At 44.1% G+C, this 19,224-nt stretch overlaps 1 protein-coding gene across 1 annotated transcript in view; it reads right to left on the bottom strand.

Moving 5' to 3' along the window:
- Window positions 1–13,403, bottom strand: part of RYR3 (ryanodine receptor 3) — a 529,413-nt gene extending 516,010 nt beyond the window's left edge. Inside the window, exon 1 of the mRNA XM_084776329.1 lies at window positions 12,980–13,403. Within this exon, the coding sequence (XP_084632455.1) occupies window positions 12,980–13,030 (51 nt within the window). The 5' untranslated portion in view covers window positions 13,031–13,403. The remainder of the gene's footprint in view (window positions 1–12,979) is intronic.
- Window positions 13,404–19,224: the final 5,821 nt, after the last annotated feature.

Genomic DNA, 19,224 nt, shown 5'->3' with positions numbered 1-19,224 from the left:
GCTTCCAATCGCATGGATAATGTCTGGGGCTTTATCAAGCTTTGCATGCCTTCATGCATCTTTAGTAAGGTATTAACTGGTGAGATGGCTCACGAGGTAAATGCGCTTGCTTGCCAAGCCTGACAACCTTCATTTGCTCTTTTGAGAACCCACATGGAGGAAGGAAAGAACTCACCCTGGCAAGTTGTCCTCTCACTTCCCTCACAATAAAATATATATATAATAATTTTTTCATAAGAAAGCTATTAGCTTTGATCTAACTCAGTAGGCACTGGGGAAAAAAAAACACCTCAACAACCTCAGGGGCATACTACTCCTAACCTCTGGGTTAGAAAGGGATTATCACTAAATCCCCTCATACACGAAAACCACAACAAATCTGTCTTTAATTTCTATTTGATACAGTTTACACTAGGTCCAGGAGCCTCTTCGGCTCTGTGAATTATTTGTCATCTTACAGGAATCTAGAAGCTTCACAGAGACATGAACATGAGTGACATTCTCTTGGCATAGCCCAGGGATCAACTGAAATATCACACACCAGAGAGCTGAGAGTCAGGCCCAGGCTAACGCTGATCATTAAAGCATGAGCTGGGCCTGTAACTGTCATAGATTCAGACAATCAAAGCCAAACACAAGCAGAGCCACAGGTTTCCCTAGGCCGTGGCTTCCAGGGTACGGGTGGGAGAGCTGTTTAGATTCTCTTCTCAATTAATTAAGCTAGAAACTGTAGTAAATAAACAGTTTGTGTATTTTTATACCCACCCCTCAAATAGTTCTCATATCACTGAAAATCAGCTGCTTCGGGATCACAGATGGCTCACAGAAGCATGGGTTGAACATCCATACTGAGACTTGGCAAAGGTGTTCCCAGCCACCAGTAAGTAGGTAGGACATGCCACCGAAATATGTATTACATTCTCATCTCATATACGGTAACTGTGTGTAGCTGTTTACTCCTAATGGAAGCACTCCCTCCTAGGAGGAAGCTTGTTAAGACTCAGAAAGTAAACAGAACTTAGAAAGCTTGTGATGCAGGCAACGCAGACATCTCTAGATAGTCCTGAGGCTCACAAGATTCACAAGATACCCCCACTACCTTGCAGAGTATGTATGCAGTAATCACTCCTGGGAAGAGGAGACTTTCCCACCCACTAAGCTGCTTACAAGTCATTCAGGAATTTTCAGGGCTGCAGCTGATGGGAGTGCTCACCAATGCTGTGTGGGCCTATTGATGAAGAAGTTGCCCTTGAGCCAATCAAGTGCCTGTAAGTAACTCCTCACTATGCTCTGTAATTAAGCCCAATAAACTTGCTGGGTTTTCAAGCTTGACTTGTGTGAAATGTTCCTTGGGTTTTTGTTTGTTTGTTTGTTTGTTTGTTGTTTTTTGTTTTTTGTTTTAACCTATCTGGAATGAATAGATATCTGTCATGTTTTCCTAGGAACTCATAAATCAATAATAGGGGAGAAAATAGATTCATAAGTTGACAAAGGCATTATGCTCATCATAGTTTTATAAGCATGAGAACTTCTTAGTATCCTTTTCCAGAAGATGAAAAAATTGTCAAAATGCCACAGTTAGCAATTGACAAACCCAGAATCCATACGCAGGTCTGTGCTACGTTAAACACTTAACTACTCTTTGAAGAGACTACATATGGCAGAGGTGTTGGTACCCATCACAAGGCCATTGGAGAACCATCAACTGTAGTGACTGATAACAGAAGAACACTAAGATGTTCAGTTAAAAAAAAGTGTCCTGACTAGGGCACACATGCTAGTCATTTATAGGAACTTTGTGCAATCATGTCTAATGAAGAATATCATTATTGTAATACTTAGATACAAAATGTATATAAAATGTATACAAAACACAAATTTACTTTGTGTTATTACATACATAATATGTATGGATTATGTACATAATACATTTGATTCAAAATTTATTTAGACTAAGCTCAATGAATATGTAATCAGATCTCATTATTGCCAAAATTCTAATGAGCATGCCCTAGTCTGTTTTGTGGTACTATAATGGGCTTCTACTATCACAAGCTAAATTATGAACAACAGAAGGTTTTTTCCCCTCACAGTTCTGGAGGCTGGAAGTACAAAAGCGTGGTGCTAATACCTGGCCTTTGTAGTTCCCCACATTTTTGGATAGGAAGAATGAGCACAAACAATATAGGGAGCATATGAGCTTAGATTTCTGTTCCTTGTTATCTAAAGCTACTAATTCCATCCTGGGGACTCGACTCCATGCCTCATCCAACTGCAAGTACTGCCCAAGGGTCCATACCTGTCATCAGTGTGTGAGTTCTGGGCCAAGGTTTCAACACATGAACTTTTGGCAAGACACATAACATGTAGCAATGCTTATATGTTTGCTATCTTTGAAGCAGTTAGTACTTTATAAAGCACCTGGCCAAAAATATCTTCAAATGTTAAACATCAGATGTTAAGAAGAAGGGAGACAAACTAACAAAGAGGAGCTTTGCTCTACAGAATCTTGGAATGTCCCCATTTCATTCTGCCCCCATCTCTGTAAGTGGAATGCCTCATCTCAACTGTCAACTTGACGGGATCTAGAATCACCTGGGAGATGGGCTGGGAAAGCCTGTGGAGGATAACCATGATCAGGTTAACTGAAGTGAGAAGATGTGTCCACTGTAGGTAGCACCATTCCCTAGGCTGGGATTCTGGGCTGTATAACAAGAAAAAGGTGACCTACACATACGTGTTCATTGTTTTCTGCCTCTTGACTCTGGCTACAGCATGTCGAGCTACCTCCAGCTTCTGCTGCTTTGATTGTCCCACCATGATAGGCTGCAACCTTGAACTGGTGAATCAAAATAAAACCTTTCTCCCTGAGGTTACTTTTATCAAGAGATTTTTATCACAGAAACAGGAAAAGCTATTTATTGGTAGATCCATTATCATTTTCAAAATCCCATGGATTAGGTAACTGAGGTTGAAGCTGTAGTGAATAAAATAGCTTATCCATATAAGTTTCCTTTTCAACTTATTTCTGACATGGTGGTGATCATCTTTGCCTTATTCATGTAGTTTAGTTTTCCACTCACAGCTGAAGAAATGAAAATACTAAGATCCAGAACACCCCCTCCAGTCATCTTTCATTAAGGAAAGCAAAAGCCATTCTGTCTTCACTATTCAAAGAAACCGTATTTTAATTTTTAAATTAGATTTTCCATATACTTGTCTTTAAGAGAGAAGTGAGCGATCAATGAGGGTTCTCTAATAATAATTTTTAAAAAGGCACCACCATCCTGCTCCACGCCAAGGCCTTCTTACACACTTGTCACTCCCTACAAATTGGATTATTTTCACAAAGAAATATCCACAGATTTCAGTAACCAATGTTATCCAGTTTATGGGCAAGGGAGTGGTATAAAGCTAGGAATAAGGTTCATAGAGAGGGCGATTATGAATCATAGGTTTGGACCACTGTCCTCAGTACAGGACTGTAGGAAAGACAGCATTACAGCGCAGAAGCAGAGTCTATAGGTTTGTTCATTGGGTTGTTGAATAAGAGAGCATCCAAATTGAGGTAAAGAATAGGCAGGTCTTTACCATAGGATGACTTCATGTTGTCAGTATCAAAACAAATTTCTTTACCAAAGAATAGGTTGAGCAAAAGACAAAATATTTCCTCCATCAAGACAATGAGATTTTCATGGTTGAGAATTCTCCAAATTATGTAGCCTATCCTTTGACATGAGCAAAACGGGCCCGTGCGAGGAATCACTGGCTTTCCCATCAAGAAGCTTGCAAAGTAGACCCCCAGGTACTAACCAGGCAGCTCTGCTCCTGGGGGGGCCCAACCATTGCAGGTCATTTCCATTTTTCAGGCCTGCATGTATTTATAGTTAAAAGAAGGTTGGGAATCAAGGCCATGAAATAACCATAGGGGATTGTCTCTATAAAATGAATTTGTAGTGACATTTGAATAGCTAATGTGACTAATGTCAATGTTTGCACTGTTTGTTGAGACAATATTAATAGCTAATATTTACAGGGGACTTACTATATGTCAGGTGATGCTCCAAGCACTTTACATGGATTAGCTCATTTAATCCTCACAACAACGCTTTGTTTGAGACAGGCACTGTTAACACCCTTATTTAACACATGAGGTGATAGGTACAGAAATAAACTTCCCAAGGTCATGCACATTAACCAGAATTCACCATATAAACATATAGAAAAGTTACACCTGAAGTAACTGTTAAGAGTCCTCTTAACACGATGCTCTCAGTCACCCACCATTACAACATCTTGTTTATTTTGTAATTCCAAGGACTTATTCAGAATGAGGGGGAGGGTATCTGGTCAATAAATGTTGACTAGATTACTTAACATTTTATTACATTTAACTCTAGAACAATTTTAAGGGGTTTTCCAAGGCTTGGCAACTCTGCCTTCATTTTGATGATAACATCTATCACTTCTTTAAACCCATTAATCTGTCTGCCTGCCAACTCTCTCCCTTATACTGTGATAAATGATACATCATCTTTTATGTTAACACTTTATCCAAGGGCCTTGATATGTGTTGTGAGCTACTCATATAAAAATATTCATACATCCTGGGGCATGCATTCATTCTGACAGACTCTGAGGCTTCATCCACAGCTGCAAACCGGCAGGCAGCTCTGAACCCTGCTGCAGATGTGTTTTGCTTGACTGGTAGTGTTAAGAATTTTGTTTGTTTGTTGGAATGTGTGTGGCAGGCCAGTTTTTCTTTGCAAATAAAGCTGATCTACACATTTAGTTATTTGTTTGATCCCCACCCCCACCCCCGAAGTATTTAAATTTGTGGTTCCTCTAATCTATAGCTGCAAAGGAACAGACAAGACTGAATTAAAATTCCTGTGTTTCTGGACTTCACAAAGTATATAGCTAATGCTTTACAAAGGTAGATATCTTCAGTCTCTCTCTGTGTGTGTGTGTGTGTGTGTGTGTGTGTGTGTGTGTGTGTGTGTACTTGGTTGGTGGTGGCAAAGGGCTCTGGGACCAGACAGAATCCTTCCAAAACATCTCACAATAGTAATAATCACTACGGTTCTTTCATAATGGATAAACTAAAATCCTCACATGGGCAGACAACCCTTCAGGTATTCAGCAAAATAAATTCTGTAGAACAGTGTCGCTCAACCTTCCTAACATTGCGGCCCTTTAATACAGCTCCTCATGTTGTGGTAACCTCCAGCCATAAAATTACTTTCCTTGCAACTTTATAACTTTAATGTTGCTACTGTTACTGTAAATATTTTTATAGATAGAGGATTGCCAAAGGGGTTGTGACCCACATGTTGAGAACCACAGCTGTAGAATATCCCAAGCACTATGACCCTGACTTTACTTATTTGACCCCTACGATCTCTGTTGTGGTTTTCATCATTCATCTCTTGCGGAGAAATGATATTTGTTCACAGCCTTAATGTTGTTTATTCTTAGTCTTCTCCAGCCTAGGCAGAGGGGGTGATCTGGAGGCGAACCACAGTCACATGTTCTGAGTGCCTGCAAGGAAAGGCTCAAACTTCTCTAGGACAGCTGTCCTATTTCCATCTGATCTCTTGGAGTCTGCTCCTGGGTCAATATGGTAGTGTGCCAGCCAGATCCCTCTTCCTGTCCCACCATTACATATGGTCTATACCACAGTGTGGGAGTTCAAATCAGTATACCTTACAATATGGGTATGTATGTGGCATTAAGAATTTCCATTTTTCCCCCCCTGTGGTCCACTGATGAGCTCTCTTACGTAGGCTAACTAGAAAACTCCACTGTCAAGTCGTTAGAGAAGGTATTTCTAGGCCTCATCACTGGTGGGGTAGCCCCACCTTCCAGGAAGATTTTTTTCTGTGTCTCCCCTCAGCACTCTCCCTGCTTACTATAGGACTGTTTGGCAGAGGGGTGACTGGAGCATTTGCTTAGGATTACAATGAGTAAACATCAACGCATATGCTAAACTGACAATGGGATATATCCGTTGGCCACTCCTTTACATCAGGAAGATGTAGAGCCACATCCTCTTAGAAAAAGATGAGACTTTCTTTCTCATAGTGTTATCTTTAAGCCAGAGTCATTTTAGATCACATGCATACTATCTTCAGTCCTAACTCTAAAAACTGGTCCTCCTAATCCGTGAGTTAGGCTGGACAGTTCTGACCCTGTTACTCATGGCTTCATTTACTCTGCTCAAAGGTTGAAATACATATGGAGACCCTCCACTCCCAACTCATCCAAACACATGCAGCCCAGGTGCCTCTTCCTTGACTCTTCTGATCCTGCTCAGGGTCCCCCAAGATCCAGTGCTGGTCTCACCCATACTCACCCCTCTCAGCACCTTTCCACATGCTGTCTTTCTCTGGTGTAACTTCTACTCCTTTGGGAACTTGCTTTGTTCGGCTGTTAATGATGCTAATCAGTAGTGGTACCTACTGAACTTACAATTCCACAGTTCACTTTTCTTGATAGAATAAATGTCTTGAGACAATGCCTTACCCCAAAGGCAGAAAAGGGGGAAGGAGATCTTGGACGTGGGTCCTGTTGACACTGAGATCAGCCTACACTTTCCTTCCTATGTCTTCATTACAGCTGCTCTGCCTTGTTCACCACACTGGCTGCTTCCTACAACATAAACCACCCATAAACAGACCCATAAGCAGAAAAAGCGTTGATGGACAGTTAGGATCTTGCACTGCCAGCTGTAGCTCTGCCCACAGAGTTCCTTCTTGCCTCCTTCCTACTTTAAAACAAGCAGCTATCACCCCAGAGGAAAGTGTAGTTTCTGATTATTGTTATAATCTAATTTTAGGATGAAATGTTTTTCTTCTTGGGCATTGAGTGAAATAATAGACCCCCAGGAAGATGTACCAATACAACCATCACCCTAAATCCATGGAGGATTTACTGTCTAGAGATAGGGAAATGAGAAAAGGAAAAGCAGGATGGGGTTAGTGAGTCAGTGCTCAGCTGTAAAGCTGTGCAGTCTCAGAGGACAAGCCTGGTTACGACTGTAGAGTCATTATGGGCTCTGAGCTACAGAAAGGAAAGCAAGTGTGTGTGTGAGGGAGGGGGTGCAGCTCTTTTGCTTTGGAGTACTGCATCATCAGCCTCAGACCAATCTGAACTTTGTTTTCAAACAACAGGGAATTGGGAATGACATAAGCAAGGGGAAAAAAAAAGCTTGGCACCTCAGCCGGCTCATCCCTGTAGCAGGATACAGGGTAAGGTGCCAGCACTTTTTCTTCCCTCTCTCTGAACCGAAGAGGTGCTGTGAGGGCAAAACTCACTGAACCAAGGTAAACTGCAGTGGCTGGAAGTGTGTCCCTAAAATACCCCAAACAAGAGGATGTCTGTGAGGACAGGAACGTAAAACCTAAGACCAGTGTGGGCCCCTGAGGAGAATGGTTGCCGTACAGGTACAGTCTTAGCCCAGGCTGGGATGCATTCCCCACCACAATGGTATCTATTGCCAGCTGTCTCCAAAATGATTTTTGCAAAAGACCTTACTCCACAGATAACAGATACGAGAAACAGCAAAGTCCCTGGGTGGGAAAGGTACATTAGCTTTAAAGGAAAGCAAGTCCCTGAGAGAAAGGAATAGTGAGCTTCTAAAAGAGGGTGGTGAGGGGAATAAGAAGGGAAGCTCTGCAAAAATGAGCCGTGGGATCAAACAGTGAGATGTACTCTTGTGACAGCAGTAGCTATGGGGATGTTCTGAGATGACGAAAAGCACCTGAGTGTTCTGCACCTCAGCCGGACTCTCAGAAACCAGTCTGGCTCTGTGTGCCCTAACTTGCTTTTCATAGCATTGAGAGAAGTTGGGGTTTATTCTAGTCAAGTGACTGCAAAGAAGTACCAAGGTGGCATCCACTCTGGATGGGCTGAAGGCACAGAACACTTTAGAGGGATGGGGAACCACTCTGGTACTTTTCCATTAAGAGCCAATCACAAGCAGGATTGGTTTCCTGTTGCAGGACAGACAGAATGACAGTGCCCTATGAAATGTGCCTGAATTTGTCTTTGGGAGTATTTTTGGAATTACTGTTGCCTTTCGTGACTCTCCTAATAAGGCAGATCGTCTATACAGAGGGTGAAACAAAAAAAAAATCTTAGTTTTCTTAAATGACTCATTCAAGGTCACAAATGAACGAATATAAGAAATAAGAATTCCTCTAAGATCGGTTTTTTTTTTTTTACAGCCATCTACTCCTACTGGATAAATCTTATATTGAGGGTATCCTTATGAATAGAGCTAATTTAGAAGGGTTTATCCTGATGTGAAAGTGAGGAAAAGGAGCTAGCTACAGAGGTGCATTCTGAAGACAGGGCCCCTTTGCCTTACACAGAGAGAGGTAAGGCCATTGAAAAGGATGCCAGGTCAGGAAAATTCATGGGGTCAGAAGCTTTAGCTGCAAAATTCTTTAAATAGCAATACAAAGAGAAAGCCAAAGGATAGAGTAAAATAAATGATCATTAAACAATCAAAGAGACAAATGTGGCTTTAAACCTATTCAAACACAAACTTTTAAAAAATAGGCATTGTTTTGCTCTCTAGCTAAATCTCTCCCACTCATTTCTGTTTCAACATTTCCCCATTTCAGAACAGCCCAAAAGAACTTACTATACATTAAATGAATGTTAGAAAATAAAATTGTGTTTTAAAAAAAATCCTATGCCCCATAAGTGTCCTCATCGTTCCTTAATATTTGCATTTAAAAAATATAAACGAAGGCATTAGTCATGTATCCCTCAATTGCAGACTGATTTCTTGGTCTCTCTTCATAGTGGTCCACATCTCATGCTAAACACTTCCAAGCTTGCCGCCACCATCAGTTCTTTTCCTAAATCTCAGCAGCTAAAAACTCTGGTCACCCCTGGTCACGAGCACTTGGACCGCAGCAGATAAAAGCCACAACAGCCCATTGCAAAAGCAGTTTTCCTAGCTCAACTTGATTGCTTGGAAGAAAGGACCTTGCTTTCTGCTCACGCCCACCAGGGTCACTTCAGTGGGAAGAAGAGAATATTATGTACACTGCTTCCACTGGTACAGAGTCAAATCAACTCTGAGATGTTGTCAAGGAAGAGACTGTGTAGTTAAGAAGCCCTGTAGTGACCTTGGGAAGCTGATTTTAACATCCACACTCATTCAGCAGTAGAGCTCCTGGTCCGCCCTGTGGCAGCCCACACCTGAGTGTCTAGAGTCTGCCTTTTAATACTGCCTACAATATGCTCTTTAGTACCAGGAAGCTGTTTTTCCACACGTTCCCCACCTGACATCCTGAGCAAAAGTGTCTGACTTCAAGAGCTGGGAAATAAAACCACAACGCCTATAAGAGACGCAAACATCCACAAGCCACAAGATAAAAGTTCACCAGCGCTCCAGCCGGGGGCCATGAGTTCCCGGAAAGGCAGAACTCACATCAGTAGGAGAACTCTAACACAAAGATCTGCCTAAAGCACCATGAGAGGACAGCAGCAGTCCTTGACTTTCAGTCCAAATACCTCTCCTTGTTCCAGAGCAGCTCGGGGGCAAAGAAGAACAACTCTCCACAGAGAGGGCTCAGCTAGGCAACCTGTGAGCAATCTTTAATAGAAATGGGTGCCTCCCTCATCCCAATTTCTGTTTTAAGTCCCTGTACGATAGAATTCAGGAAACAAGGGGAGGTCCATGGCATCATTAAAAACAGCAAGTCCAAGGGAAGTCTCTGAGCTTTGTTGTAATTTTCAATGGCTACTGTAGTCTAGGGGGACTCCTGCATCTCTCTGGCACTCCTGAAGCCAGCCGCTCTGCCAGGTGTCGGAAGACGGAGTAATAGCCACATTTCTCACCATCACTTCTTGTTTTCGGATCAGTGGCTGGCAGGTTTATCTGCTTCTGAGCAGCTTCAGAGCCACGTCAGTGACACTGGCTACGTCAGCAACAGCAATTGGAAGGGAGGAGGATGCCACTGCCAACAACAGCAGGAGAGAAAATTCTAGCCTTAAGGCTAAGAGGCTCCTTTTGGCTGTCTCCCTACATCAAAGACATGGCTTCCAGTGATGTCAGAACTTAGGAAGTTTTCACCACACCTTCTTGAGGTTTGGTGTATTAGGGCACTGAGTTTCACTTCCAAACCCCTTGTCGTAGATCTACTTTTTCTTAGGAAACAGCGGGCTTCATATGTGCCAGAAAATAGAACACCAATGTATAAGTATCTAAAGACACACCACACATACCTTGGCTGCCTTCTAGCTTATTCTATGCCACTGGTAACTCTAGCTATTTTCACTGTTGCCACTTGTGTAATCCACATGACACCATAATCACCACAATTTGATTACTATCCCTGTAACAACGCTACTCTGTAGCGCTGAAAAGTAGATTTAAAATCTCTGAAACAGCAATCCTTTAACGTTCACAGCTGCAGAAGGATGATTCTGTTCATTGTCAAATAGTCACCTCTGGTCCAAACCATTATTAAGGTGATTGACATATGGCCAATATGCTTCAGCAGATTCTGTTTGAAGGGGAGAAAAACATGCTATGGTTGAAGTGGGTTCAAAGTGAGATATATTCATAAGGGAATACATGACTCTGCTACTATAGCCCAGTGATTTTTGACCCTCTAAAAAAAAAAAACAAAAGATAATGTCAAAATTTTTTGTGCAGAGATCAAGTTTATGATTCCTGAGTTCCAGGAAATTGTTTTATCTAATTCATGGCAAACAAGGAACAGAGTCAAATTCAGAAAGCTGCAGGTTTTCATCTGCATGAACTCCTAATAGTCTAACCTCTGGAGCAAGCCTCACATCTCCATTGGGAGTTAAACTTAACATTACATAATGACAATTACCAGTAACTTGCTGGGCAGCCACAGCCAAGTCATTTGATTTCCTGTACCTCTCTCTGTTCCAAGAAGGAGAATAAGATGAAGATCGTAAGCTGTCTCATGGGGCAAAGAACTAAGAACATGCCTTTAAAAACACTCCAGGTGATTATTATGAAGAAAGAATTGATTTTTACAATATTTGGAGCCATTCACCCCCATGGTGACCTCAGCTTTCCCTCTAAGCTTCTGCATCAGGGCTCTTTATTGAGGGTATTTGAACGCCCACGGGGTCTCTAGATTGGCTTTAAAAAGAGGTCCATGTACTCTGATCTCCAGAAAGCTGGTGAGACAAAGTTTAAGAACCACTGCCTTGCTAAGCCTTGGCTACAGGTGTTCTCAGAGTCACCAACACTGCCCAGCGCAGAGGGGAAGGTCGGGATGATGGCTACAGAAGCCAAGACAAGCAGCTTAGATGAAGACCTGACTACAGACTCCAGCTTCTTAGCCTTAACTCCTGCTTACAACTGCCAGATCTATCCAACGAAAATTCCTCAATTATCAGTGCTCGGATTTTAATAATAATAATAATAATAATAATAATAATAATAATAATAATAATAACAACAACAACAACAAAAACAGCATGGAATGAGGAGGGCACAAAACTAGAAGCACCTGAGCTGTCAGTCATTCAATACTGTGGACACCTGTTGTAGGGAAAGCAGAAGGGTCCCAAAGGACTCTGGGAAGAACAGGTGGCTGGCGAGGCCGGGGGTCGGGTGTGAGGGGTGTATACAGTGTGAAGATGAACCAGAGGGAAGTGGAAGAGCTTCTAGCCTCTCAGAAGCATTTGGAGAGTGGTTGGCCTTTTCAGTCTCTCAAACAAGACCAACGACTGAGCCTTGACCAAGAAAACATGTTTGAAAAAACAGACAACAGAAGTGGGGATGAGCCTGAAAAATTAGAAGTAAACTCTTCTAAGAGGGAGGGAGTGTTCCAAAAGATAAACAAATGTGAAGTCGTAGTCCTCAATGACCAGATCAGAAAGAAAACCGGTGCTCTTAAAAAGGACAGTGTGAGACAAGAATTTCATTCTAATTGTTCAGACCCGGATAGCTGGTATAAAATCACCTGGCACTTATATAGCATTTGACAGTTTAAAAATATTAGGCATTTACCATGTCACTTAATTCTTATCTTCAGAAAACGCTGGTTACATTTTCCTCCATTTTCCACAAGAGGAAACTGAGGCTAAGTAGAGAGGATTACATGATTTGCTCAAGGTCACATGGCTGAAATCAGCCCAAAGAAGCAACCCCTGCCCCTCGCCCTTCAAGGTGGTCGTCCACCTTGAAGTGCTAACTCCCCAAGGAGAAGACTGACATAGCTGCACTGGACTTCGCCCCGTTCCCAAAATCTCAGATGGAGCATTGCCCTCCATTCAGTGCCAAGAAGGGGACCTGATGACGCGGAGCTACAGACCGGGATTTCCCCATTCTGCAGCGTTCTTGGGAGCCTGGAGCAGAAACAGTAGCTCTCACACACCCGCGGGCAAGTCAAGTAAGGCTTAGTAGCAGTTGCTGGATAGAGATTTGCAAAGAGGGGAGACAGCACTGGGTGAATTCTCTTCTGAGCGGTCCCTGTAAAGCCACCAAAAGCAGGCACCAGTTTCCAGTCCCAGCTCCCCTCTAGCCCCTGCCCGGCTGCCTCCTTTATTGTTGGTGCCCTGGATCCTGAGGGCAGCTCAAATGAGAAAAGGGACCACGACCCGGCTAAGTGCGGAGGTGACAGGAGGCCGGTCGTGGAGCATGGATCTTTTAGGTCTGAGCAATCACGAGCCAAGCTCAGCTTGAAGTTTGGGCATCATAGGTTTCAGACCAAGTAGCGAGTTGCCCCGAGAGCGAGCAGTCCCGAGTGGGAGACCTGAGAGTGTGAGGTGGCGGCACAGAAAGAGGGGAAAGGCTAGAGAAGGTGCCGCTTCCCACTCAGCCCCTCACCGCCCCGCCGGGAGTTGCCTGGTCCGCCTCTGCAGCCCGTGAGTGCGGAGAACGCGCCCCGCACCGCGGCGCAGCGCAGCCCCTCCTCGCCGCGCCGCGCTCCTCCCCACCTGCCCGCCGCCTCGCCCGGCCACCGAGACTCACAGTCCGCAGGAACTGGATCTCATCCTCGCCTCCTTCTCCCGCTTCGGCCATGGCTCCCGGGGCGTGCGCGACGCCCCAGGCTTGGGCGCCTCTGTTTCCCCTAGGCAGCGGCGTGCGCTGACTGCCGCTCTGCTGCTGCTCTTTCTCCTCCTCGTCGACCTCCTCCTCCCGCTCCTCGCTCAGCTTCAGCAGCGCCGAGCTAATCCCCGACCATATAGGGAGCTAGGCTAACACTTGACTGCACTGCAGAGCGCCAATGCCAGGCGAGCAGCCCGCCCACCCCTCTCTCCTCTCTCCCCAGCCAAGTGCGCGGCAGCCACGGACTCCGCGGACAGTGCAGCGCGGTGTGCGCCTGGCGGGTGTGGGGCAGAGCTGGGGACCCGGGCCGAAGCTGTGCAGCCTCCCCCGCATCGCACCGCACCGCACATTCAGTGGAGACGCGCGCCCCGCGGCGACAGGAAGATGGCTCTTACACAAAGGCCAATTGCTTAGATTCAGTGCCCCTAAATTGAGCACCAACCCTATAGTCGTGTGCACTTTGTGTGGTGATGGTGGTGGTGGTGGTGGTGGTGGTGGTGGTGGTGGTGGTGGTGGTGTGTGTGTGTGTGTGTGTGTGAGAGAGAGAGAGAGAGAGAGAGAGAGAGAGAGAGAGAGAGAGAGAGAGAGAGAGAGAGAGAGAGAGAGAGAGAGAGAGAGAGAGAGACAGAGAGAGAGACAGAGACAGAGAGAGACAGAGACAGAGAGAGAGACAGACAGAGACAGAGAGACAGACAGAGACAGAGAGACAGACAGACAGAGACAGACAGAGACAGACACAGAGACACAGAGACAGAGACAAAGAAACAGAGACAGTCACAGAGACAGAGACAAACAGACACAGAGAGAGACAAACAGACACAGAGACAGGCTCAGTTTGGGTGATACTTCGTTTTTCGTCCAACAAGGAGAGAGGGATGCTCTGAGGGTGATGTCATTCATAACAAAGTTTGTAACCCCCTGGGTAGCTCTTCTAGCACCTTTAAGGAACCCATTCACTCCTTAAATTTTGATAAGAATGGGGTATAATAATCAGAATGCACATTACACACATGAAATTGTCAAAGAACAAACTCAATAAGCTTTTTTTTTTAACTACAAAAAAAAAATCTGATGAGGACTCTACACTTCCACTGAATAAAGCTGCAGTCGCCCCTGTGCTCTGTTCTCAATTAAGAAGTCACATGGCATCAGCATCATTTCTTTGCGCCCATCCTTGCCCTTGGTGTAGAGTGCCAGCCCTGTGGACTCAGGAGAGCAGAGGTGAGTACATACAACAGGCCCCAGGAGGCAGTGAACACTCACCCAGCCTTGGGTAGCTTTTTAGGATTTGGGGGCAGGGAGATTGGTCCCCCGGAAAGCTCAGGGGGTAGGATATCCCTCTGTATGCTGCTTAAGAAGTTTCCTGGCAAAAGAAATGTTTAAGAGAAATTGCCTCAAGAAGATGTAGGTGAGCACCAACTCTGGGTTTGAACCTATGAACTCCTCTAAAGCCTGCCTGGAACAAATCATGACATCTACGCATTCCAAGAGCCACCTGGCCATGCTTGCCTGTGTCCTATCTTTGGATAAAGATCCTTCTCTCTCCATCACTGGGCAACAAGAGCACACATTTTGAAAGGCAGAAAGACTCTTGGATTTTGAAATCCCTGAGGAAAGCTATCAGCCAAGGTTAGAACCTCAGCCGAACCCAGGGGACAGTGAAATACCCTCCAGATGCTAGAAGTATTGGAAGTCATCTGCGAAGCCAAGCACATTTGAATGGAGGGGGTCTGTGCAACTGACACCATGGCAGCTGAAGGAAGACCTGTGGGGCCAGATAAAAATTTCCATTTTAGTCCTCTCAGCACTTTATACCTTTTACACGCACTGTTTGCTACGTGCTTAAAAAAAAAAAAATCTGAAGTCTGACTGGTGAAATAAAATATTTCTGTATTTAATTAATCCTGCTTGTCACACAAAAGGGACTCTTCTGTGAGTTTTATCACCAAGAATAACAAAGCTTTAGAACACTAGTGAAAAAAATGGCCACCATCATATACATAAGCATCTCATTTGCTATGCATTATTACTAATGGTGGCCAATTACCCAGATGGTGTTCATGGGGGCCAAGGTTATGTATTCAATTCCAGGAACGCTGGCTAGTTTCACTGTATTTGCGAGTTAAGGACCTGACCCATTCACTTTGTCCCCAAACCTCATAAATCTTTGTTCATTTAGCCAAAAGGAAGGCTGTATTGGATTAGTAACAAGGCTATTCATGGGGACATGAAAACCCAGAGGCCACATTTGATTTAAATGCCCTTTGCCCATGTGAACTACAGTAAACTGTATCTAGCACAGAACCTGCCTTCAATGTCATTTCAGCATCTATGTCCTCCTGTAAGGGTGACACACCTGGGAAGAGGGAACCTCGCTGAGGAGTTGCATCCATCAGATTGGCCTGCGGCCAAGTCTTTGGGGATATTGATTGCTAATTAATGGAGGATGGCCCAGCCCGCTGGAAGTGGTGTAGGCTTTGAGGACACAGTCCTTGTACACATTAGATGAGTGAGTAAGCAAGCATCATTTCTCCGTGGCTTTTGTTTCAAGTTCCTACATTGGTGTCTAGTTAGGGTTACTACTGCTGTGATGAAACATCATAACCAAAACCAAACTGGGGAGGAAAGAATTTATTTGGCCTAAGCTTTCACATCACTATTCATCACTGAAGGAAGGCACCATGGGAACTCAAGCAGGCTAGGAACCTGGAGGCAGGAGCTGATGCAGAGGCCATGGACGGTGCTGCTTACTTGCCCTTGGCTTGCTCAGCCTGCTTTCTTGAAGAAGCCTGAACCACCAGCCTAGGGCTGACCCCACCCACAATGGGCTGGGCCCTCCCTCAGCAATCACTAAATTTAAAAAAAAAAAAAAAGCCCTACAGGCTTGCCTCCAGCCAGGTCTTATGGAGGCGTTTTTCTCAATAGAGGCGCCCTCCTCTCTTGTGACTGACTAGCTTGTGTCAAGTTGACATAAAACTAGCCAGCATAGCTGGCTGCCCTCAATCACAGACTGTAACCTACAAGCTGAAAGAAATCCTTTCCAAGCACACTAGAACACCCCCTAACTACAGACACCATCCATTTGCTGAAATGCATTTCTCAAGCTAATTACGCCTATGCTTTGATCTGGACTGACTCAGGTTCCACTTAGGAAAAGGACGAAGGCAATAATTTGAAGAACTGTAGGGTGAGTAGAGGGAGCTGGCTCTGCCGGCCTCGTTATTTTTAATAGTTATCATCTATGTGAATCCTATCTATATATTTATATATTGACTGAATATTTAAGTCATGGCTCTCTTCTACATGTGAGAGGACAAAAGGTATTGCTACTGTGATGGTTACTTGTCATTGTCGGCTGAACTGGATTTAGAGTCACCATGAGAATGTTCTCATGGGTCTGTCTGCTCTGTCCACGAGGAAGTCTCCAAAAAGGTTTAACTGAGGAGAAAATGCCCACCCTAATGTGGGCAGCAATGTAACATGGTCTGGGGGCCAGAGTAAATGAAAAGGAGGAAGTGAGCTGTGTACCAGTATCCCACCACTGTACGTGTGTGTGTGTGTGTGTGTGTGTGTGTGTGTGTGTGTGTCTGTGTCTGTATCTGTCTGTCTGTCTGTCTGTGTCTGTATGTCTATCTGCTGTCTGTGTCTGTATGTCTATCTGCTATCTGTCTGTTTTGTTTGTGGACACAATGTACCCAGAAACATCCTGCTTCTGCCATCTCTTCCAATGATAATAGACAATGCCCTCAACCGATGAGATGGCATGGGCTCTGTCTTCTGTAAGCTGCTCTGGCCAGGCATTTTTTTTCCACAGCAATGAGACAAGTTAAGTACCTGCAAAGGATAAAGGTACTTGCTACCAAGCATGACTACCTGATTTTAATCCCCAGAATTCAGCCACCTGTAAGCTCGTGAACAGAAATAACATCAAAGTACACCTGCCTTTGATACCAATAAGCAGGATGGAAAACACATTTCACAGAAGGTTCTTTTTTTATGTTTAGGGATGATTACTATTCATTTCTAAGACATCTACGGTGAGCAACTAAGTTGGTATCTATCTTTGCTCTACTGACTTGGAAACAATACCAAAATTCTCCTCTTCTTTAGAAAGGGAATAGGTGTGTGGAAAATGCATTTCTTTTTCTGGTTATATCTGTATCTCTCCCAGAAACGCTACAGACATCAAAAATGCTTAAGAGAGGCAAGAAACCGCAATCACACATAACTCCCTGAACCTGAACACATGGAGTTGCCTCCTCTTTCTCTCTGTCTGTCCTCTTCCCCTCCCCCTTTACCTGCCTCCTCTTTTTTTGTAACATCGTAAGATTGAATAATATCGGTATTAGCTCCTCTTTGAAGGACTGGTAGAATTCTGCGCTGAAACCATCTGGCCCTGGGCTTTTTTTGGTTGGAAGACTATCAATGGTTGCTTCTATTTCTATAGGCGAAATAGGGCTATTTAATTTGTTTATCTGGTCTTGGTTCAATTTTGGTAAATGGAATCGGTCGAGAAATTTGTCCATTTCCCTTAAATTTTCAAATTTTGTGGCATAAATGTCTTTGAAGTAGGTCCTTACGATTCTTTGTATTTCTTCGGTGTCTGTTGTTATGTCTCCCTTTTCATTTCTGATTTTGTTAATTTGAATAGCTTTTCTTTGTCTTTTAGTTAGATTGGCTAACGGTTTGTCTATCTTGTTAATTTTCTCAAAGAACCAGCTCTTGGTTTTGTTGATTCTTTGGATTGTTCTCTTTGTTTCTAATTTATTAATTTCAGCCCTGAGTTTGATTATTTCCAGGCGTCTACTCCTCTTGGGTGTTTCTGCTTCTTTTTTTTCTAGGGCTTCCAGTTGCGTTGTTAGGTTGTTTATGTGGGAAGACTCCATTTTCTTTTTAAAGGCACTTAGTGCTATGAATTTTCCTCTTAGCACTGCTTTCAATGTGTCCCACAAATTTGGGTATGTTGTTCCATCATTTTCATTGAATTTCAGGAAGTCTTTTATTTCTTCCCTTATTTCTTCCGTGACCCATGTGTCATTAAGTAGAAAGTTGTTTAGTTTCCACGTGTTGGTATGCTTTTTGTTATTTCTATTGTTGTTGAAGTCCTAGTCCAAGGTGTACGTCCCCATGAAAAACTGTACCTACCAGAATAGTGGGTAAGAGGGGAGGACATCCTATTGAAACTTTAGGTGGGAGAAGCCTGGGAGAAAGAGGAAATGGAAGGATCCAGTGGGTCCTGGAAAACTATAGGCGAGTCTGGGCCCTGGGGTCCTCTGCAAACTGTGGCGACAGCCAAGGAAAAAATAGGCAGTAAAAACCTTGAACCCCTACCCGGACTAGCCGATGGACATTCTCCACTGTTGAGTGGAGAAGGAGATCTAACTTTCACACAAACTCTAGTGCCCCATATTTGAACATGTCCCGTGGACGGAGATGCCTGGTGGCACTCAGAGGAAAGATAATAGGTCACCAAGGAGAGACTTGATACCATATGAGCATATTCAGGGGGAGGAGGTCCCCCTCAGACACAGACTTAGGGGAGGGGAGGGGAGTAGTAGGGGGGAAGTGGGAGGAAGGGAGGAATGGGAGGATACATGGGATGGGCTAACAACTGAGATGTAATATGTATAAATTAATAAAAATGTATTAAAAAAAAAAAGATTGAAGGGCTGCTGCATTATAAAGTCAAATTTAAGATGCCCCTGTGGTGCAAGACTCCTAAGACTATCAAGGAAGGGACTCTACCCCAGGGCCGTGGACAGCCTATGTGCCACAGAAGAGATGGGAGTGATCTAGGGCAGGCTGCGAAGGCTTTCTCTGTGTGTCTTCCATTGAACTTCTTCCTCCTCAAGAACGCCCAGCTGTGGCAAGTTGCTAAAGCAACAGATGAGTCTGCTAGCACCATCAGAGCTTGTCCGCATTGGATCCTGGCTCAGCCTGCATTTAGCAAGAACTCTTAGCTGTTGAATATTGCACCCACGTTGACAGCGCTGGTAAGATGAGGGGTTGAGGCCCAAGTTAGACTGTCACATTTAAGGACTGAATGACTCTGAGCCCAGAGATTTGAATTCTTAGAGTCCGCTTCATCTTCTGGAAAATGGGTGTGTGTGTGTGTGTGTGAATATACCCAATTCTTGGGCTTCCTTTAAAGCAGAATTAAATGACTT

This window comes from Acomys minous (assembly GCF_964271855.1).
Source record: "Acomys minous genome assembly, chromosome: 3".
Lineage (NCBI taxonomy): Eukaryota > Metazoa > Chordata > Mammalia > Rodentia > Muridae > Acomys > Acomys minous.
The sequence above is the reverse complement of the archived record's forward strand: the minus strand, read 5'-3'. Positions and strand labels throughout refer to the sequence as shown.